The 24,352-nt window shown below is 37.2% G+C and overlaps 2 protein-coding genes across 2 annotated transcripts in view; one reads left to right on the top strand and one right to left on the bottom strand.

Annotated features, from left to right (window-relative positions):
- Positions 1 to 24,352, bottom strand: part of LOC106137440 (zinc finger C2HC domain-containing protein 1C) — a 49,313-nt gene that overhangs the window by 6,324 nt on the left and 18,637 nt on the right. The window contains exons 2-7 of the mRNA XM_060949152.1: positions 9,372 to 9,533; positions 8,792 to 8,917; positions 8,262 to 8,462; positions 7,574 to 7,651; positions 6,654 to 6,808; positions 6,223 to 6,307 (exon numbers count right to left, since the gene is read on the bottom strand). Coding sequence (XP_060805135.1) covers positions 6,223 to 6,307; positions 6,654 to 6,808; positions 7,574 to 7,651; positions 8,262 to 8,462; positions 8,792 to 8,917; positions 9,372 to 9,533 — 807 coding nt within the window. The remainder of the gene's footprint in view (positions 1 to 6,222; positions 6,308 to 6,653; positions 6,809 to 7,573; positions 7,652 to 8,261; positions 8,463 to 8,791; positions 8,918 to 9,371; positions 9,534 to 24,352) is intronic.
- LOC132902793 (uncharacterized) lies at positions 662 to 4,244 on the top strand. The gene has a single exon (XM_060949153.1). The coding sequence runs from the start codon at positions 906 to 908 to the stop codon at positions 2,100 to 2,102; it is 1,197 nt and encodes a 398-aa protein (XP_060805136.1). The 5' UTR covers positions 662 to 905; the 3' UTR covers positions 2,103 to 4,244.

The raw sequence follows: 24,352 nt of genomic DNA, 5'->3' as shown, positions 1-24,352 counted from the left end.
ATTCCTTCAAATATAGTAGTATTATTCGAGCATTCACTCGTTTCATTTACCTGACTACGTCACACCCTTATATGGCGACCCTGCCTATGGAATCTTCCACCGCGCCGCGAATTTGAGACGTTACTCGTGTAATCGTTAATAAGGACAATGGAAAAGTACCAGTTCTATCTTTGTTTCGGACTAAACGCTAGTGTACACGTGAATAAAAAATTTCACAAAAATAATGGGCTCCCCACAGTCTAAAGAAGAAACCCTGGTCATCCAGAATGCTGCGGCTGGCGATAATAAAGCAACTACAGAACAAATTCGTTTTCATATGAGCACCACAAATATTATCCTGTGTGTTATCCTGTTAATTATACTGTGTGGCGTGCTGTTCTTCATATATCGACTATATAGAAAATGCCATAGAAAATGGATTGTTAAGGAGATAAATCGGGCGACTATAAGAAGATCACTTTTCCGGCGACAGTTGGAAGACCTTAACCCACCCCAAAAAATCTATTCAAAAGAAATGGTGTAAAAAATAAATAAAAATAAAAGTGCATAAATATATTTCAAAAGTGAAAATTTATTATATAAAAATAAATATTAAAAAAAAAAAAAGTGAAAATAATAAAATACAATAATCTACTTAAAAAAAAAAAAAAAGTATCTTAAATATATAATCAAATATCCTAATAATAATTTTATGTACGAGATATAGGTCACCGGTAAGGAATGCAGCGACTTTCCATATACGGACGGACGGATGATGCACTGTGACTGAACTTTGGACTTGATAGTGTTAATTGTAATCGCGATTATATTTTAAAGTCTATTTTTATTTATTTTTTAATGTGTTATGTTCTTTATGTGCACAGGTACAAGAATATTTTACTCTACGTTATGGTGGTAAGTGACTAATGGAAACTATTATATCATTGTATGAGGAATTAAAGAAAATTAGAGTATATTTAATTAAATTAGGAGCCAGTCGAAGAACGGAAAAAGTGTTAGTAAACAAATTAAATGAGATTAATGCAATCTATGAGAAATATGAGACGTGGCTGATAGGTTTTGAAGAAAAACTTAAGAGAAAATATTATAGTTCGGATGATATTATATTAATCAAAAATTATTGTAGTCGATTTTTAGAGTTACATGAAAATATTTTAGTGTTGTGTAATAGTGATAAGCCGAAGTCATCGTTCAACATGAATTCTTTTGATTTAAAAACGGCGTTAAATCTTTTACCTATTATGACAAATGAGGAGTCGAATACAAAACAGTTGATTGATAACATTGAATATTATAATACTTTATTGAAAGAAGATACATGTAAACAAAATTTAATTAATTTCGTATTAAAAAGTAGGCTTTCTCCTGAAGCTAAGTTAAAATTAAAATCAAAATATGAATCAGTTAATGAGTTAATTATTGATATGAGAAATGTATTATTGTGTAAGAAAGCTGCAACGGCAATACAAAATAAATTACAAAAAATTAGACAAAATGACTTGTCAATTGCTGACTATGGTAAAGAAATAACGGAACTATTTGTTGATTTAACGATAACGCAAGCTGACGGGAATGATCAATGCTATAAAATATTAAAACCTATTAATGAAAAAATGGCTGTTAAGCAATTTGCTGACGGCTTGCGTAATCGTCGACTTAGTACGATTATTTCTGCCAGGAATTATAGTTCACTTAAAGATGCTGTACAGGCAGCCCAAGATGAAGAAGTATCAATTCCTTCAACATCTGGAGAAATCATGGGTATGTACAAGAAACCATACCATAATAAATATTTCAACAATGGTTCAAATTATTATAGAAGCTGGCGTGGAGGACGTTGCCGCTATCCTGTACATAGAGGAAGAGCTCGAGGACAGCAAGCAGCTCATCTAGCTTCTCGAGGACAAGGGTCACGAGGTCAGTACACGCGAGGAAGTAGCGGAGGTCCACAGCAGAGAGGTAAATTTTTTAATTCAACTAGAGGAAATCAAGGGATGCGTAATAATCGTAATATTCATTTAATGCATGATAATGATAATAATAATTTCGAAAAATTTGAAGAGTCAGAACTTTCTTTGAATCAGTTTTTTCGTGAGGAATAGTGAAAAATTTATTTTAGCCAGTGATAGTAATTGTTATATTTCTTTACTTTCATCATCATGTAATAATTATAACAAAAAATATTTTTTAGTAGATTCTGGAGCATCAATATCGGCATGTACGTATAAACATGCTATAGAATGTAACATTCCAATCCATAAGGAGAATGTAACAATCAACGGTTTAGGTGGAAGTGTACAAGCAATAGGATACTTATTTTTACCATTAACTTTTAATAATGAAACATTCAATCATAAGTTTTTTGTTTTTCAAAATTTACCAATTAAAGGAAGTGGAATTTTAGGCCGTGATTTTTTAAATAGATGCAAAGCTCAATTAGACTTCAGTAAAAATACTTTGACATTATTTATTAATTCGAAAATTACTTTACCTTTAATAAATACATGTAATGTTATTTTTGAGATCCCAGCTAGAAGCGAGTCAATACATTTTATACATACGGACATTAATGAAGATTGTGTCATATTATCTCAAGAAATAAAACATGGTATATTTTTAGCAAGTTCCATATGTTCACCAAAAGATGGATTGATTCCTGTTAGAATACTTAATGTTACTGAAAATGATGTTCAACTCACAGAAATAAATCCAAAAATTGATAAAGTTAGTAACTATAATATTTGTGAATTTGAAAAGTCAACGACCGATTCAAATAGAGTGAAAAAACTTTTCTCATTAATGAAATTGCAACATTTAAATATTGAGGAACAAAAAACTATTGAGAACATTTGCGCTAAATATTCAGATATATTTTACCTCCCTGGTGATAAATTAAGTACTACTGATGTATACACACATACTATTTCTGTCAAACCTAATACAAATCCAATCTTTTCAAAACAATATCGTTTGCCATACTCTCAAAAGGACGAAATTAAACGCCAAATTGATAAAATGTTAGAGGAAGGGATAATTGAACCTAGCAAGAGCGATTGGTCTAGTCCAATACTGTTAGTACCTAAAAAATCAGATTCAACAGGAGACAAAAAATGGAGGCTTGTCGTAGATTATAGGAAATTGAATAATCAGATTGAAGACGATAAATTCCCACTACCAGATATTACTGAAATTCTGGACTCGTTGTCAGGTAGCATTTATTTCACACATTTAGACTTGCATCAAGGATACTATAATGTTAATTTAGATGAAAACAGTAGAAAATTTACAGCTTTCCATTCAGGACAGTATCAGATGACACGTATGCCAATGGGACTTAAAACTAGCCCAAGTTCATTTTCCAGAATGATTACATTGGCAATGGCTGGTCTAAATTATGAAAAATGTCTAATTTATTTAGATGACTTAATTGTTTTTGGCCGTAATTTAACAATTCATAATAAAAATTTACAAGATGTTTTTGAAAGATTACGTCAGGTCAATTTAAAATTGAACCCAGTAAAATGCGATTTTCTTAAAAAAGAAATTTTGTATTTAGGTCATGTGATTTCTAATGAAGGTATAATGCCGGATCCTGCAAAAATATCTGCAGTACAAAATTATCCAGTTCCTACAAATTCAGACGAAGTAAAAAGATTTGTAGCTTTCACGAATTACTATAGAAAATTCATACCAAAATTTGCAGAAATCGCATATCCTTTAAATAAATTAACTAGAAAAGGCGTACCATTTGAATGGAATACCGAAAGTCAAAACTCTTTTGAAAAACTAAAAGAACTACTAATAAGCCCACCTGTGTTACAGTATCCCGATTTTTCGGAACAAAATAAATTTATAGTACAAACTGATGCTTCAAATAATGCTATAGGAGCAATTTTATCAAACAAAAATGGACGACCAATAGCTTATGCTAGTAGGAGCTTAAATAAAGGTGAAAAGAATTATCCAGTGATAGAAAAAGAATTGCTAGCAATAGTATGGGCTGTGAAGTATTTTCGTCCATATTTATATGGACGCCCATTTAAAATACTGACAGACCATAAACCACTAGTATACTTGTTCAATATGAGAGATCCTTCGAGTAGGCTCATGAAATTTAGAATCATATTAGAGGAATATAATTTTGAAGTAGAATATGTTAAAGGTTCTGAAAATGCAGCTGCAGATGCATTGTCTAGAATCACATTAAATGATTTAAAAGAAATGCACGAAAGTGTTATTAATGTTATGACAAGAGCTTTCGCGAGAAAATTAAATAAACTAGATTCATCGGTAGATATGGATGCTTTAGACTTGAGGCCTGATCAACCAAAGGTCGTAAGTACCCATATAAGACCGAAAGAATCAGTAGAATTAAAACTTATTGATATTAAGGGACTAAAACAATTTAAAAAAGAGGGAATTATCACAAAAGAAAATAAAATATTATGCTATATTGAAAGTAAAAGAACAATTTATGTGAAATTTCTAGATTCTCAATCACAAATGACGCGAGGCGAATTTGTGAGAGATTTAGATAATTTTTGTAATTTATTAAAGTTAGAAGAAATATACATATTAAAGAGTAAAGATAATGAAATTTTTATAGAAAAATTATTAGATAAAATAAAAAACGATAAGAATAGGTCCGGACCGCGTATATGTATTTTAAGTAATGTAAAAAGAATTGAGAATAAACATGATAGAAAAATAATTTTAAATGATTTTCATCTCTTGCCTAGCAGTGGCCATGCTGGTATGAGAAGAATGTCAAACAACATAAAGAAATATTATTTCTGGCCTGGTATTGATAAAGATGTTAGAGAATTTGTAAAACGTTGCGACAGTTGTCAACGTCAAAAACATTCAATACCAAAGAAAGAACCAATGGAAATTACTAGTACAGCGCATACTGCATTTGAAAAAGTATTCTTAGATCTTGTTGGTCCTTTGGAAAGAGATAATGATAATTATTCTTATATACTAACGTGTCAATGCGAACTGACAAAATATGTAGAAGGTTATCCCTTAATTTCCAAAAAAGCTGATGAAGTAGCAAGATCGTTTGTTAATAATTTTATTCTCAGGTATGGTGTGCCAAAATGTATAGCTACAGATAGAGGGAAGGAGTTTTTATCAGAAATTTTTCAAGAGGTATGTAAATTATTAAATATTAAACAACTCAACTCAACAGCCCACCATCACGAGTCCATAGGAGCTCTGGAAGTCACTCACAAACATTTGAATGCGTTTCTACGTATTCAAACAGAGAATCACCCGGAGATGTGGAGTAAGTGGATTCCTTTTTTGGTGTTTCTCTTACAATACAGGAGTTCATACTGAAACAGATTTCACCCCGTACGAGTTGGTGTTTGGTAAGAAATGTTCTCTCCCTAGTAATCTGACAAATGATGTAGAACCTCTTTATAATTATGAGAGCTATCCACATGAATTGAAATACCGTTTGCAACTTTCTCAAAAAGAAGCTAGAAATAATTTGTTAAGAAGTAAGATAAATAGAAAGTATGTGTATGACAAAAATATTAATCCTGTAAGCTATAAGGAAAATGATTTAATTTTAGTAAAAAATAATACACCTAGTAATAAATTAGATAATATATATTTAGGCCCTTATAAAGTTATTAAGGACATACCACCAAACGTAGAGATAATAAATAAGTATGGTAAAATAGACATTGTACATAAAAACCGTACAAAACCTTATTATAAAACGTAAAAAATAGATTATATTTTATCAATTTGACTGTAAAAAAAAATATATTATATAAATTCATTTTTTTTTTCAATAAGTGCGGTGATGTGAGGTTAGACTAAGTACCTATTTAATCTTCTATTATGTTAATCTTTGTACCACCTATATAATTGTGTTATTCCTTCAAATATAGTAGTATTATTCGAGCATTCACTCGTTTCATTTACCTGACTACGTCACACCCTTATACATCAAAAACGCAACAGTAGTTTGCTAAAAATAGACAAACTCAAACTGACTTCACTCTGGAGAGGAGCCCGGGGTAACCATGAATTTTGGACTGGGTGTGTCAGGTTTTTATACGAAGCTACTCCTATCTGACCTCCGCAACCTTTGCAGGGGAACCTAACCCGTATTGGATCATAAAATGGTTGCACACCCAGATGCCTGAATGTGCAGGTTTCCTCACGATGTTTTCCCTCCAAAATACTATAGGATAAGTTAATACTTACTGTGTTAGTTTCACTGGCGGCTTTCTTGGGGGGCGCAGTCACAGCTGGCTTCGTTTTCACTGGACTCGTCTTTGGGGCCGGACTTCTGCAAACGATATCATTTTAGACGTTCTTGGTATCATTCTTTATTTTTCGCGTTTCATTTCGGCGTCACACATATACACACATTTATTTCTTCTACGGCCAAGACAGAGCCATGCAGTAATCTCAAGACTTTATGGTCACGTTAGCTTGGAATTAATTAAAAGTACAAGTTAGTAGCACATCGCTTAAAAGAAGAATTAAGTATAGTTGTTTCTTATGGGCTCTCTTTATTTTTGTTACGTTTTATATGATTGGTAGTTGTCTTATAGCAGTAAAGACACTATTGGTCAATCCTGAAATGTTTGTGAAGAAGACACAAAAACAACAAATGATGGTGTCCAAATTACCTTCTCTGAGGTTTGCTAAGCGGTTGAGGGTCAGGCGACCTCGGCGTGGGTGTGGGGGCCAAAGCATCAGGGAATGTCTCGTTCTCCAAGAGGTAATTGTTGTCCTTGTCCAGCTCGTCTATACTGTGGATCAGCTCGCCGTTGCTGTGAGGCATCTGGTAGGTGGATTTATTATTAAGGTCTTATAAGGAAATTTGTGAATTGTTCGTGGTTTTTTCCCTCTGAAGAACTCTGCCTTTTTCTCAGAAATAAAGAGGATGAGAGATATGTGTGCCGTGTGATTTCTGGCACTACAGGTAGAATAGGATAACTCCGTCTCTTTCCTATGCATGTCGTGATACCCACAAGTATAATCACGTTTATATCCCTTACGGGGTAGACAGAGGCAACAGTCTCGAAAAGACAAATATTGCTCACGATGTTTTCCCTCGCCGTAAAGGCATCGGTTAGGATTCAAACTAATGTACATAGACAATAACTTTTACTTTGAAAATAGTCATAGGTACATGGTCGAGTTGGGATTTGAACCTGTGCCTTTTTGTTTGCGCCACACGTTTACCGATTCGATCTCCGACTCTAGACTCTAGCTATCTTTTTGTGCCTAACCTATACATATAGGTAAGAAGTTGTAGCGTCATCAATAATGTCACACATCTAAATCATCGCGAAAAAATTGACTCGCTCAGCCAATGGCAGCGAAGAATCTATATCGCGATAACAAAGATTTCAAAGATTGGAGCATAAATACAACATCGTCTAAGTAACACCTAGCCTGGCGGAATATCTTCCCTTTGGTGGCGGTCGAGCCGAATCATAGTCCCCGCTACATATACATACATACATAAAATCACGCCTCTTTCCCGGAGGGGTAGGCAGAGACTTCCTCTAAAGATAATATAATGTCCATTTACAATACTTACCGACTTCTTTACAGAGTTGAGATCCGGTTCGTGATTGTGGTTGAGATCGCCGGATCCATTCATTATATTTTCAGTTTTCTGCAAGCGAAAAATAAATAATAGGAAAATTCTCCCAATTGTAAGGGCTAATTTGCTGTTTATACATACACTAGAGGCCGCCCGCGACTTCGTCCGCATGGAAACCCTATCAATCCCGCGGGAACTCTGGGATAAAAAGTAGCCTATGTGTTATTCTGGGTCTTCAGCTACCTACATACCAAATTTCATGGTAATCGGTTCAGTAGTTTTTGCGTGAAAGAGTAACAAACATCCATACATCCATACAAACTTTCGCCTTTATAATAATAGTAGGATAGTAGGATATATAATCGCGTCTATATTCCTTGCGGGTTTACAGAGCCAATATCTTGTTCCCAAGGATGTCGTTAATAGCGGCTAAGGGAAAGGCGTATAAACTTGAGATTCTTCTTTTAGACGACGCGCTAGCAACCTGTCACTATTTGAATCTCGATGCCAAACAGCTGAATGTTGCCTATCAGTCTTTTCAAGACTAGTGGCTCTGTTTAACCTGCAACGGATATAAACGTGATTTGTTTGTAAGAGGACAACAGCTTAATCCATCTATTTCACAAAATACCTAAATATTTATTCACACAATTAGGTAACTATTCATGATTTCATTACTTACATGTTGCTTCTTAACAACATGCGAGCTGGTGACGCTGCTCCTGACAGCCTTCCGCTCTGTGACCCTGGTGCTGGCGGTGGAAACCTTCGAGAATCCGTTGGGTACAGGTTTCCTCGTCGGCCTGTCCGTATTGTGTATCGGCTGCAGCGGGTAGCTCTTGTCGATGCCTTTGGAACGACGCTCTTCAAACATCTGCCGGACCTGGGGCCAGATAATTGGATTGTACATACTTAAATCACGTCTTTATTCTTTACGGGGTAGACAGAGCTGTGATAGTCACAAGATTAGAAGGCCAAGTTTAGCTAGATGACATTATGATGGAATATTATAAAATTACGCTATTTTCTTGATACTACTTCTTCCCACTTGCCACGATACCTGCGTACTTCCTCCGCTTCATCCACATTCATAACGCTCTTCATGCAGGCTTTTCAGTTTTGGGGTACTCTGATCTGTTCCGGTCTGACCTTTTGCCAAGTAGAATATTTATGGATGATGAAGTCTTAAAAATAGTAAACTTTCTCCCTTACCTTTCCCGGATGATGGGACACTATGGGCTCCTGTGCTGGTAGACCGTTGCTGGGCGAATGCCTGATGCGGTCCAGCGCTCGGTTCTGTTGCGTCTCGTATAAGTTTGCTATCTTCTGTTCCCGGTCCTAAAACATATTTTCCTTGTAAGAGAATGAGGAAGAAGACCAAGAGAAAGATCATCTACGTTGCCGTTAGGAAAGCCCATATATTACTTTTTACCTTACTTTGCAGAGCTAATAGTCACAAGAATCAAAGATCACGTTATTTATGCACACGCCATACCGCTCCAAAATTCATCTTTCCTCTCATGGGTCTACTGGAAGAGTCCTTTGTACTTGAATTACTGTAATAAATGCTCCTGTATATAATTATGTGTACATAAATAAATAAATAAATAATCACGATGGAATTGAGATTCAGACAAAGAAACAGAACCGACTGTTTAGCCAACGCCTAAAAAGAAAATCCAATTCAGCTTCTAAATCTTGTAACCCTTGTTATAATAAATAAATAAACTAAGTTTCCAAAAGTACCGCATCTCTGATGGTGTTAAGTTACTTTAGTTGTGAGACACCACACCTTCCCGGGGTGATGCGACGCCGGCGCCTGCTGTGGCGGGGATGAGCTGACACCGTTGCTGGGTGAATGTCTCACGCGCTCCAACGCCCTGGCCTGCTGCGCCTCGTACAGAGTCGCTATTTTCATCTCCCTCTCTTGGAGCTGCTTCTGTTGGAAGCGGGCCTGAAATGAAACCACGATATTAGTTTATTAATGAAAAGAGACATTTATAATGTCTGGCTTGTGTGAGCGAGTTTGCTCAAGAGGGGATTACCGAATTGGACGCCGTCGACGTGATTACTATCAGCGTATACCAACCATCGAAACTTAAGCTTAGTGTAACTCGTGAGGGATAAATACTTGAAGTATGAACATATATTAAGATTTACCTAAACCCACAGTAATTTGAAAATATGGTTTAGATGTTTTGCTGTAAGGAAAATTGATCTATCTCCTTATATGTATTCTTTTTCAGATGGATAGAAAACAGAGACTTATTTTGCTTAGCAGTGATGAATAAAAATCCATAAGTACTCATTATTTCAAAATAAACTGTTCAGACAAGAAGTTCACGTAAAGCAGTTTCGCTTTAGCGGTCGCTAGTTACAAACTCATGTTCAGGGACCTAATATGGTCTGCGCCCACGCCTTCAAGACTTCTATCGCTAGCTTACTGTCAATTTATTGTTTTATTCAGCATTTCCGTCATTTCAATGAAACTGGATGGCATTGGAATGGAAAGTTCTAATCACATCTGGTTAAAATTTGATTCTTATCAGAAAGATGAAAGAAAATAGTCAACATGCCTATTAATGCAATAATTACACATGTAGATTAGTTCCAGTATGCATTACCATCCATTCGGTTGCCCAAGACGCCTGACAATTGCATCCATGCAACTTCTACGAATGCAAGTGTGTCGCATACTAATTGTGACCAATTATATACTCGTTTGGCAACTCGATAATGACACGACTATGGTAATAGACGCGCCAGAGGGCGTGATGTGGTGCAGATTAGAAATTAAAATACCAGAGGAGTATCGTCGTGAAAGACGACTTAAAAAACTTGGGATTCCTTTTGTAGGTGATGGACTAGCAACCTGTCACTATTTGAATATCAATTACATCGTAATGCCATACATCTGAACGTGAACTCTCAGTCTTTTCAAAACTGTCAGCCGTGTCAACCTCGCGTCTACGAGTATATACGAGCTTATTCATGTTTTTTAATGTAGATAATGTGCATTCGTCCACGATTTAGTTTTGAGAGATCTATATTTGTAAATTGACGTCCGGTGAAAATGCTGAAGTCTGGTTTGTTCCGCCGTTTCTTCTACACATGCGCTTTGGAAGCGGTAGTAGTTATAATTAGATTTAAGTTATGTGACGTTAATAAGTGATACCTTGTATCCAATTTTGAAAATAAATCTATTCTATTCTATATAGACGTGACTATATGTATGTATGTTTGCACATAAAACATTCGTCACTAAGCATAACAACAGCAAAGTCTATGTAAATTGAATAGCATACAATAACGTACCAATAACTATCATAATAACACAATAATTTATTCGCGCCACACGTGGGCGACAATCGATGCGACTGCCAAGGCCGACTGTGGGCCGTTTGATGACTGTCAATACTGACTGATGGATTACAATGAGCAGGAAGAAACTAAAGTCGCCTTGGTTCATTCGGTTCCGTGAAAGACCTAAGTTTTTAGAAGTAGTAGGTAACTAACTATTCGAAAATACTTTTTTAAACCTAAAATCACTATGTATGTTCCTATACGCTAATCTCGGAAAGTTGTGAACGAATTTTGTTTGAAATGTTGGAAAAAGGGTCTTAGTGGAACCTATCTGTTCCATTTTTTATCTTTGTGTGTATATTCTTACTTAACCGATAAAGATCAAGATGCGAAAGGGGTGCACTTTGAGGATTTTCAAGATGAGCTACGCGCGCTTGTCTTTCTATATATATATGTATATATATATATATAATATTCCTCGCTACCGTGTGAGTGACTGACAGACAATGCCAAACTGAGTCTAGGGATTTGAAATTTGTCATGTGGTTTATGTGGTGTGATAGGGACTAAGGGATAACCTTTGTTAATAAAAATTAAGGTGGTTTATTTATTTTACGCGGCCGCAGCCGCGGGCTTAATCTAGTCTAGTTACATTATATTATCAACTTCTTTAGAACACATATTAAAATGATGTTATTTATTTATACGAGCATTATATACGTACAAACTGAGCTTTACGCAAGTGGTCAAGTAAAGTCAGCGACATTGCCCGTACAAGGCGCGTGCGCATGTCACGTAACGCGGCGACGGTGACTCAGGTGGCACAGTCATCGACCTCGAGGTAGACTGGAGGTGAACTTATGATCTTAAGATTGCTAAAGATTTATTTTTTTTAAATTTACAAAATTTTTAAGCTACAATAGGTCAACGCATTTATCCACCAGTAATCAGAAAATAGCAAACAGATATCAACCTAAATAATGGAGTGCTAATTTACTGAGTTTTCAAACGATCTTAGGTAATTTTTCAGGCAAATACTATACATCATTTGTTAATTGTTATCAATTTTATTTCTTGAGTTTTATTTTAAGAAATAAAACTGATAACAATATATACACATAACAATTTTTTTTTTAATTATTAGTAACTTTGTTATCAATATTTTTTCCCTGTCTGCAAAAGCTACTGTTTGGCTAATGTACCTACATCAGATAAACCAAATGTATAACAAAAAAGAGAAGTTTTAGGAAAATATAAAAAACGCTCTGTCATTCTTAAGCCTTCGCCTGGGCTTTGTTTTCAAGACCTTCTCTTGTTCCTTTCAGAAAAGCTCTATTACAAGTTTGTGAAACAAAATTCGAAATTCCTTTCTTAGTCAGTCAGAAAATTCAGAGTACAAACTTAGTACAAGAACAGGAAACTTTGACCTCTTTTAACACATTGTATTTAGTCTTAGTTGATTAGGAAACGATTGAAGCATAACTATGAATAATCAGTTGATCGGCACGAAAATAGGCAGGCAGAGCAAAGCTAAATGATCAGGAAAACGAAAATAAGGAACTGCAATCATGATTACTTTTAAGATATGAAGTTACAGGCTTTGATCGGATTGATGCGGTAATTTCCAAAAATCTATTCTAAGCAATACAATTCATCTAAAAAATTGTGTATCTTTTAGCAAAATTTGTTAAGTAATTTAAGATGTGGTTTGATAAATTTACTGACGTCATGTTGCTGTCCAGAGGTATGAAGTTATAACCTGGATTAACAACAGGAAGATAAAGATAGTGTAGCACCTGTAAGTATATATTTAAATTTTTTAACTTTATTGTACAGCATAATAGGCGAACTTAATACTGGAAGCATTATCTACCAGTCGACCATTACGTACTAAGTTGTTATCTTAGAGATACGTATTAATTTAGGTCATTTATGGAAGAAAACACTCATCCAGTGCAAGTTTTCATGCTGGTCTGACAGCGAAGAAAAACAGTGGTACCAGCTGCTTCCCATTCCGCACAGATCGTAAAATCAATCAAGGGAAAGGCTTAGCAACTTGGGATACTTTTTAAGGTGTTGGGCTAGCGATAAAACTATTTGAATGTCAATTACAGCTCAACTTGGCCTTTCGGTTTTTTCAAGGTTTTTGGCTCTGTCTACCTGGTAAGGGATAAAGACGTGATTCTATGTATGTCTGTGCGTTGTAATTTGCCCCAGTTATAGCAAGTAAAGGCATTGTATCCACGAGATATAAACAACAACTTAGTCACAGAATCGTAGGCTGCATTACATCACAGCTTTGCATACGGCCTTATGACTCACTCCCAAATATGGCCAATTGGAAGATCATCGAATTATGGTCCAGCGAGTCGGAGGTCTCAAAAAAAACCAAAATTTAAAATACTAATTTATTAAAAGAATGAAATTACAAGTTATAATTACGACTAATTACAAGTAAGTGCATGGGTCGAAGTGTGAAGCCCAAGTGGCCGAGGCGTCCGGTCTCCGGGCGGGCGTCGAGGCTTGCACGTGCTGCTGCGTCGGCACTTTACTTCACTTGCGCAATTCATTGCATCGGTGCCGTGTGCAATGATGTGACAGGTCAGCGGTCTTCCTATAGGACAATCCCGTAACACCTCCACCCTTAGAAACGCAACTATTTTAGGTTCTTTAACGAAAATGTTGCGTTCGATATTCTGTTTGCAGGGCTTGGGATGCTGTATATAGTTGTGGATCTGGAAGTTTCTTCAGTCTTCGGGATATCGTCTGTGGTTCCAGGATTCTGTCTTCGGTTCATATATTTGCGGCTTAATATAACCGTAGCTGCGACTGCAGTGATGCTCAGCAATACATATAATGGTACTGTAGTGTGGTATAGGGATGCTGTATTCACTTCGTCCATTTCCATGGGTTTCTGGGATAAAACTCTATCTTGAATGTTCCGAAGCATCTTCAGGTCGATAGAATTAAGAGTTATCGCTGGCTGCGATGAGATGTGTAGGTCCGGGTTATCGGGGATGTTGAATATCTTGACGGGTTGTCCTTCGACGCGATCTTGAGAGTTGTAGATGGTGAAGTTATCTGTTTGAACTGAACACCGACGTGGAATAGTAATGAGATGGCTACGATGCAGAATTCGGTATTCATCTCGCTCACATGTAAATCGTACTTTGGTTGGCCGTGGAAGAGTTAGGATGTAATGTCTGTCATCCAACTTTTCTAGCGTCTCTCTTGTAAGATTGACGGTGATCTGTTGGCAGGAGTCGTCGATGGCCTGTCTGAAGATGAGTGTCTGGATACAGTCAGAATCCGATCTAATTTGCTGGTAAGTTGTTGGTTGACATAGGTATCGAGATTGTATCTTCGGGCATTCTGCCTCTATGTACATGTACTCTTTACCGTTGGTTGCTAGTAAAGGATGAGGGGGTATTAGGATTTGGTTATATTGGTTGGGTACTATAGGTAATTTATAAAGATCATAGGTTTCTGTTGAAAGTATTGGAAACTTGAAAACTATAACTATTTGTCTATTCATATAATATGAACCTGCCTGTATGATATTATAATAGTCTCTTAAATCTATATCTAATAATTGTTCGTTATTATATAATTCCTTAAGTTTTCTAATAATCTTACTTAAAATGTCGACTCTTAACATCGAGTGATGGACACTTGATGTACGAGTGAACGCCAATATATCTTCTATTCTGCGTAATTCGTTTGAGAGTTCATCTATATTATTGGTGACGATCGATAAGAACTGAGCTAACTTAGCGTATTTTATCAGATTGCTATTCTTATGGATCTCGTCGTCTAGAAGAATATTCAATGTATGGTTAAGTTTCTTTTGATTTTCTACTAGACTAACTAATACACTCGCATGATGAGCCATCCACTCCTTATTTAAGCTAACGTGGGTATTATAGTTACTAGCTAATTTCTTTTGATTGGTTTCAAGAGATTCAATGGCCTTATTATAGTTTATAGCGTCTGTATAATCTAAATTTCCTGTTATACTTTTTATCATAGACCCTAGACCATCTACGAGACCTCTTCGTAAACGATGGGGTTCTAGACTGTCCAGTTCGTATGTTGTTTTATTTAATTTGTTACTTAAGTAATCTACCTGGTGTTCAAATATTTGATAAGTATCATTAGGTAATCTAACTTTTAGTTCTACGATTTGGTGTTTAACAAGTTCAATATGTTTCTCAATGCTACTAAGCTCAATGTATTGTAGGAAGGAGTGGTCATGTGTTACTAGTCTAGTAGGTCCCAATTTGAAGGGCAAAAGTCCAGGTCCGTCTTCCAGGCTGTCAACTTGAACTTCTTGCGCTCGTGTCACGGTCAGAGTTAGGAGTAACCTGCAACAATTTTGCTGACTTGGGAATTCTTTTCAGTCTAACTTTTGCAATTGGGCCGCGCTTTTTAGAAGTATAGATATGGATCGGCAAATCCGCCAATACAGTATCTTGGGTATATCTTGGGGCTATCTTTTGCCTACTGGCTGAAGGGTTGGTTATAAAAACTTGTTGTTGGGGTTGGTATTCTATTTCCGGCTCGCGATTTTTATTTCGGTTCTCTATAATAGCCTCACGTTCAACGGTGGTAGAGTCATGTATTAGTTCGTACACTGTCTTCATTCGGTCTTTGTGTGTTTGTAGGTACTGTTGCATTAAGTGTCCAGTAACATCTATGTCTATGGGATCTCGGGGGTTAAAGTGGCCATTTATTAGATCATATGGTCTACACTTAGTAAAACTATGTACGGAACTATTGTAAGCTATGAGAGCATAAGGCATTAGATTAACAATGGGCTCTGTTTTTTGTTGGATACTAAGAATACGGAGATGTTCAAGAAGGGTAGAATGGAATCGTTCTATGTTGCCATTATCACTAGGTGTATGGGCCAAGGTCTTGTGGTGTGTTATTTTATGTAATCTTACGAACTCTGAAAACATTTGGTTATTAAACTCTGGTCCCTGGTCGGTGACTATTGTTAAGGGAAGTCCATGATGGGTACAGAATGTTAGGAGCCCTTGTAGGATGCTGAGTGCTGTACCATCCCTAAGGATGTATGCCTGTGCATATTTCGAGAAAACGTCAATGAAAGTTAGATATTTCTCGTTTTGGGCAGTGAAAAGATCCATATGGACTACTTCGAAGGGCTTAGACACAGGTGGGACAAGATTAAATTGTGGCTTAACGGGGTTTCTGTCATATTTAGCCTGCCCGCATATGGTACATTCTCCTATAAATTTTGCGATGTGTTCTTTCATCTTGGGCCAAAAGTAGCGATGAGAAAGGGACAAGAAACATTCATTTATACCACGATGGTTAGTTTTGCCATTGTGATAGTTGCTGATTATTTCTTGTTGCCTCAAGTACTGTTTGACATTCTCTATTTCACTTTTACAAAGTACAAGGTTCATAGCTGAATTTTTGAAATTATTTTGAATGATAGGTATGATTGAATACATCGCAAGTGGGGGGTTTAACAACATACCAGTCTTAACTTTAGGATTTACATATTCTTTGACTGTATTAATAACTTCTTGTTCTAAATTTGATTCCGAAATCTGTACTGAAACTCGGGTATGTGTATCAAATGGTTTAGTTACGACAGGTCGCTTTTTTACGTCACCTACGATAGTTATGACGAGCTGTCGGTGAAATTTATTAAGGGGTTCATCGGTAATGGGGACTTCTAATATCGGGTTCTCCTCACTGGTATGTACCGTGGCTGTTGTGGAACCCTGTAATGTCTGTGGTTTTTCTGATGGATTACCTATTATGGACTGTAGGTCGTCTAACAATTGGTCTAATTCTTCATTGTGAATTTCTACCCTAGACAGTGCGTCGGCGTTCGTATTGCTTTTGCCTTTTTTGTATATGACACTGAAATCGTACTCGCTTAATTTCAGTTTCCATCTTGTAAGCCGAGAATTGGGTTCGCGCAGACTCATTAGCCACTGGAGTGGTTTATGATCTGTTAACACCTTAAATTTTCTACCAAACAAGTATGGCCTGAAATACTTGGTGGCCCAAACTATGGCTAATAACTCTTTCTCTATTGTGCTATAGTTGGTCTCACTGGTATTAAGAGTACGAGACGCGTAGGATATAGGTTTGTCGGAACCTATGGGCCCTTGAGATAATATGGCTCCGATTGCGAAGTTACTTGCGTCTGTAGTCAGTATGAATTCTTTTTCAAAGTCAGGGTATTTAAGTATGGGGTCATTTGTCAGTAAGCTTTTACATGTCTCAAAACACTTAACGTAAGCCGGATTATCAATTGATATTCTCTGACCTTTCTTAAGACAGTGGGTCATTGGCTTGGTTATACGGGCAAAATCTGGTATGAATTTTCGGTAGTAACCGAGGAGGCCTAAAAATTGTTTGATTTCCTTACTGGTTTTGGGGATTGGATATTTAACTATTGCGGATATTTTATCGGGATTTGGCTTGATACCGTCACGAGTTATGACGTGACCTAAATAGGCAGTCTCAAGCTTGAGGAACTCTGACTTGTCCATTTGTACTTTGAAGTTAGATTCCCTGAGTCTCTGAAAAACCTTTTCAAGGTTAAGGATGTGCTCTTGGAGAGAAGTACTAAAGACTATTATGTCGTCCAAGTATACCAGGCATATTTCATTTTGAAGGCCTCTAAGGACATTGTCCATCACTCTTTGAAAGGTTGATGGCGCATTTTTTAATCCCATCGGCATCCGAAGGAATTCAAAGTGCCCGTGCTCTACATTGAAGGCTGTTTTAGGTATATCTTGTGGATTCATTTCGCATTGATAAAATCCGGACGCCAAATCAAGTGTAGTGAAGTATTGACACTTTCCTAGCTTGTCAAGTACGTCATTGATGTTCGGTATAGGGTACTTGTCGTCAATAGTCTTTTCGTTTAGTTTACGAAAATCGACAACTAAACGCCATTTTTGTTTGCCGGATGCATCTAATTTCTTGGGAACTACCCAGATGGGGGAGCTCCATGCAGACTCCGAGGGCCTTATTATTCCCTGATCTAACATTTTTTGAATTTGATCACGGACTTCTTGTCTGTGTATAAAGGGATACCTGTGGCTTTTAGTGTAGATCGGTACCTCATCCGTGGTTTTAATAGAATGTTTAACTTGGTTGGTGAATGTCAAGGCTTCACCATCAATATAAAATATATCTGAGTATTGTGAGCAAAGCTGTAGTAGGTTGGCTTTCTCTTCTGCGTTGAGGTGGTCTGTACGTAGACGCGACAGAACCTCTTGGGTTCGCTTAGACATGGGCTGCTGATCTATGCTAGCACTATCGACATTGAACAGTTCGGCATTCGCGGGTCTATCCAAAGATAATATAACATCGTGATCGGATGGGTTTTCAATTTCTATCACACCGCGATTGTTCTTAACTGAGGTTATACATTCATGAATTAGGCAGTTACACAATACTTGTTCCGGTATATAAGCATCACCGTCCCCTACATTGATAGGAAGTCTAAGTAACTTAGAAGATTTAGCTGGTATGATATCCTCGTAGAGGTTAACGTTGCGCGAGTTATACATTTTGATAGGGTTGGACGCATTGCTAGTTACTATTATTAAGTCTTTAAGATCAAGTTTGGCTTCCCATTGGGTGAGCAAATCTAACCCTATTAATCCATCAAAGAACTCGTGAAAGTCATAAAGGAATAATGTAATGTCATTATCACAATTGAATTCTTGGAAACACGGTAAAGTTATAGAATGATCACTTTTAGAAGTACCGTGTATATTAGTTATTTGAAAGGGGTCATAATTCAATTGCACATGAGGGTAGTATTTCTTTGCTGCAATGGGACTAAGGAAAGATTGGTTTGCGCCAGTGTCCAATAGAAGTTTAAGAGGGGGATCAGTTATCTGCACATAGGGTAACTGTCGTTGTGTTTGCAGATTAACTTCTATTTTAATTTTTTTGTAAGGCTGGCTATCTGAAAATCCTCAGCTTGGCTAGACGATGGCTGGGGAAGGTTATCTGTCTGTCCATTATAAGTCACTTCCGATATACTCGGTCCTTGTCCAGTATACAGGTTTTCGTCAAAAACATTATAGTTAGTCCTGTCGTAGTCAATAGGTTCAACGTAGTTATAGTTATTATAGTCACTATAGTCTGGTTCGTAATACACGGGGTAGTAATTATAATCAGAATCATAAGCATAACACTCGTTCAGATTCACATCTCGAGATTTGAAATAATTTGTGGGAGGCGGATTGCCATGTTTGGTCCAGTCATGGCCACTAGGTGGTAAAACTCTTGGTGTAAAATGATTAACGCCGCTCATAGGGCGAGGACCGGCATTATTATTAAAATTTCGATTTGGTAATCTGAACATATTACTATTGGCATTATAATTTCGAGGTGGTGCTGCGAACATCTGTTGGGTGCGTGTAGGCATGCGAGGTGTAGTTTGATTGAGTTGGAATTGTGCATTAGGTTTAGGTTGATAATTATTAAAATTCTGACGAGGTGGAAATTGTGTCATAGGACCAAAGGTGAAAGGTTTAGGTATTTGAGGTAGTTGAGTTTGTGGCGATGGCGTTGGTGTCTGTACAGGTTTAGAGGCGGATGACCCTTGTAAGTTTTTAGGGAGTCCTTCATTACGTTGCTGTAAATACATAGTATTTAACTCCTCCTGAACAAACTCCAATGCTTTCTCCATGCTCTCTGGACGCATGCACCTTATACGAGATCCCAAAGGTTCTTTGAGTCCGCGAACAAAAGCCTGCATTGTCAATTTTTTATACAGGTCTCTCTTAGCAGTTACGGTCGTGGGGATGCTTTCGTGTAAGGTTACAAACGTCATTATAGTGCTAAACAATGTCTGACACCTATCGTAGAACTCTTGAGGAGAGCTATTACCTTGAACTTGCATAGCTAGATCGTTATACAAAGTGGTCTCATCTCTTTGGTCACTGAAATTATTAATAAGATGGTTTCTGATACCTAACCAATCGGATGGAATACCATTCGCATTTATAGTCAATGCGGCATTGCCCTTTATCTTGTTTAGTATGCCGTTAATCAAGAACAGATTGGTGAGGTGGTTATCCTCCGTCCAATAGGCTCCTACAATCTGATCGCATAATTGTATAAAGCGAGGCAGTGTATGAGGATTGCCATCAAAGTCAGGCGCCAATCGAAGGGCCTTAATTATAGTGTCAGGTTCAACATGCCCAGTGGACGGCTGTCCTAATGGTATTTGCTGCTGAGCCATTTCTACGCTATTACTATCTAAATCTAATGAATCTAAATCTCTATTACTATCAATAAAAGTGTCTCTAGCCTGCCTGGATGCAGAGCTATGAGGTAATTTACGAGGGTGAAAAATTTTGGAAGTTTACTACACTAGGAAATTAGGAAATAGGGAAAGCAACACCACGAATAAATTGTAGCGTACTTACAGTATCATGTCTCGATACCTGGTCCTTCTTGAGTGATATCGAAGATCGGATATCTCCTCCGCCCTCAGCTCGACGAGTAGAGATGAGTAGGTCAGCTCGACGAAGGTTCGAGAACCAGCTAGTCACGCGGGACTCGGGCTGAATTCCAGCGGAAATCTTGATCGCGATCGCGCACGCCTAGCTCGAGCCTACTACCAAGACTGCGCCAATTATGGTCCAGCGAGTCGGAGGTCTCAAAAAAAACCAAAATTTAAAATACTAATTTATTAAAAGAATGAAATTACAAGTTATAATTACGACTAATTACAAGTAAGTGCATGGGTCGAAGTGTGAAGCCCAAGTGGCCGAGGCGTCCGGTCTCCGGGCGGGCGTCGAGGCTTGCACGTGCTGCTGCGTCGGCACTTTACTTCACTTGCGCAATTCATTGCATCGGTGCCGTGTGCAATGATGTGACAGGTCAGCGGTCTTCCTATAGGACAATCCCGTAACAATCGCAAAAACCTTTTGTTATTGTTTTTGTAAGAATCTTCAAACATAACATTGTTTCCGAAACATTGGATGTACAATTAGAATTAGGCAGTTTTAGAACATAGTGCCGTGTGGTTCCCGGTATAAGTACAAAAAAGAATAGGACCACTCCATCTCTTTCCCATGGATGTCGTAAAAGGTGGCTAAGGGATACGCTTACAAACTCGGGATTCTTTTTAGGCGATGGGCTAGCAACCTGTCACTATTTGAATCTCAATTATATCATTAAGCCAAATAGCTGAACGTGGCCTATCAGTCTTTTCAAGACTGTTGGCTCTGTTTACCCCACAAGAGATATAGACGTGACCATATGTATGTATGTAGAAAATAGTTTTAGTTTTCAAATACAAACAAGTATTAGCGTCCACCGTGACTTCTAAATTAAAAGTATGGAGCTTCTTCTTTTTCTAAATTAAAATATTCCTACTAATAACCGTTAACTGTCTTCCAAACCCATTCAGAACTTAGGTTCCTACCTGGTAGTAGAATGCTGTAAAAGCTATTCAAATTATATTTCTCTGTAACAGCGTGCCTATACATTAATTTATTATATACTAGCTTTCCCCCGCGACTCCGTCCGCGCGGATGTCGGTCTTCGCGTAGATGGTTTATTTCTCCATTTTATTTTCAGTCCGGTCAATTTAGACCAAAAAATAGGAATGAAGCTACATTAATTCCCATCAAGCTGAAAATGAATATAATTGTTTAAAACACAATCAAAAGCATTATTTCAAAATTCCCCATGATTCCGGTTTAAGGAAAAAAATTACCCAAGGTCAAAGGTAAGAAAATGGGATTTTCACGATTTTCTTCAAAACGGTAAGTTTTATAGGAAAATTACCTCAGACATAGATTGTAGATCATAAAGATATCTATAAAAAGGAATCAATATTTTTTTTCAATAAAGCTACCGTTTCTGAGATATTACCATGCAAAAAGTTGCAAGCGTCATAATATGCATAAGCACGCCTCGTATATACTCTATGTAGCAGTAATATAAGTAAAAATATTGTTCTGTCGGTAATTTTAACTTGAATTCAAAATATAAAATATACATAAGTATAATGAAACCCAGTCCCTTCATTTATACTGTAGTGAAACCTTGAGACAACATCTGTCTCTCTGTTTAATTGTGTACGTGGCTAGGGTCGTATACCTGCTTTATCTCAGAATGCTCAACACATGAAATACCGTTAGTCTTTAATAATAGTTGTCCTTGCGGGGATACCGTTGTCGGCTATGGACACCACGGCCTCTCATGCCCTAGGAGTGCCGGCCGTTTAGGGCGCCATGCCGCCCTAAATGATACAATCCTCCGTGCTCTTGCCACCATCCATGTTCCAGCCGTTCTAGAACCAAACGGTCTGGCTCAGGATGATGCCAAGAGACCGGATGGTATGACTTTGGTACCCTGGAGATTGGGGCGGCCTTTGGTGTGGGATGCTACTTGTGTCGACACACTTGCGCCGTCTCATCTTCAGGTTACTAAATCTAAGGCCGTTCTGCTTCAAATGAGGCAAAAAACCTCAAAAGGCGCAAATATGTAGTTATCGGGATCAAAGTTTACATCAGATGGCAAGTGTGATAGTGATATTGAAAGGAGAGTGAACGCGGGGAACATGGTGAATGGAGCTTTGCATGCCTTTATGAGCAGTCAGAAACTATCCAAACAGGCTCGACTGGCGGTGCACAGGGGCGTGTTGGTCCCGAAATTAATGTATGGGAGTGAAAGTTGGGTATGGCAAAAAAGCACGAAAGCAGAATAAATGCAGTGGAAATGAGAGCGTTAAGGAGTATGTTGGGTGAGAAATTGAGTGACCGGATAAGGAACAGTGTGATAAGGGAATGTTGTGATGTGAAAGAAGATGTAGTTACAGGAATAGAAAAGGGTATGTTGAGATGGTTCGGTCATGTGGAGAGGATGAATGAAAACAGGTTGACTAAGCAGATATAAATGGAGAGTGTGGAGGGAAAGGTCGGGGTGGGAAGACCTAGACGAACATATCTTGATCAAATTAAGGACGTCCTGGTAAAGGGTCAGGTCAAAAGTACCCGAAACCGCCGAGCTTGCATGAAGAGAGTTATGAATGTAGATGAAGCAAAGGAAGTATGCAGGGATCGTGGCAAGTGGAAAGAGGATTTTATGTATGTATGTATGTAGTTATCGGTAATATTTACATTTTTGAACCTTTTGGGGTAGAAACTCTGGGACCGGGGGGCCTATCTGCCCATCAGCTTTTCCGACAATTGTCGAAAAAGCTAATTGAGGTATCTCTTGACCGGAGGGCTGGAAATTATCTGGCTCAGAGAATCAGCATTGCCATTCGAATTGGCAATGCTACCAGCCTTCTGGGCACATTCCCGCATGTTGATGCTATGCAAGGACTGTACAATTTATAAATTAAATTTTAGTTTGTAGTCATCTTTTTTCTTTCTTTTTATAAGTAGTTTTAGTTTTAATTTGATTATTGCATTGAATTTGATAATTGTAATCTCTATTATTGTCCTAAGATGATTTTCTTCACTTAGGTTATTCTATTTTTTTAAATAATAAATGCGAAAGTTAGCCTTGAGTGCCACTGCGTAGTGAAAACACGTGTTTATTCTAACCTATTTCAGACTTTTTCAAGTTTAATAATAAAAATGTTAAAAAAAAACGCGCTAATAGTACACTACCTCAGAGGTGGCAAGGAAACGGATGCATATTATAAACGCTTGCAACTTTTTGCATCGTTATATCACAGAAACGGTAGCTTTGTTGAAAAAAATTATTGATACCTTTTTTATAGATAACTTTATGATCTACAATTTATGTCTGAGGTAATTTTCCGATTTGAAAAACTTACCGTTTTAAAGAAAATTGCGATACACCCATTTTTTACCTTTGACCGTGAGTAAATTTTTTTCCTTAAACCGGAATCATGGGGAATTTTGAAATAATGCTTTTGATTGTGTTTTAAATAATTATACTCATTTTCAGCTTGATGGGAATTAATGTAGCTATGTAGTATTTTTTTCATAGTAATTAGTAGCGGCCCGCTTGTGCAGCAAACGGTTCAAGCCAAAGCCGACTTTAGGTGCTACAGGTTACAGCGCTAAATCCACTGCGGGTAACGCAACGTGTGTTCGCGGTTCTACAGAACAACGTCTATGTATAAACTGAAAAATTAAGATTTTTTTTTCTTCGTATTTTTTCGGGATAAAAAGTATCCTATTTTACGCCCAGGATAATAAGGTATAATTATACCAAGTTTCATCAAAATCGAACCGTTAGTTTTCACGTGATGCCTGAACATACAGACAGACAGACAAAAATTTTTTTAATCACATTTTTGTGTTTGGTATCGATCCAGTAACACCCCCTGCTATTTATTTTTTCAATATTTTCAATGTACAGAATTGACCTTTCTACAGATTTATTATATGTATAGATTTAGTGACTCTGTTGTTAAGTTATAGAAATGGTTACTTTTTAATTTCCTTTAAGGTCACAGAGGTCAAG

The sequence above is a fragment of the Amyelois transitella genome, chromosome 18 (assembly GCF_032362555.1).
Source record: "Amyelois transitella isolate CPQ chromosome 18, ilAmyTran1.1, whole genome shotgun sequence".
Classification (NCBI taxonomy): domain Eukaryota; kingdom Metazoa; phylum Arthropoda; class Insecta; order Lepidoptera; family Pyralidae; genus Amyelois; species Amyelois transitella.
Note: the sequence above shows the minus strand (reverse complement) of the source record. Positions and strands in the feature narration are given on the sequence as shown.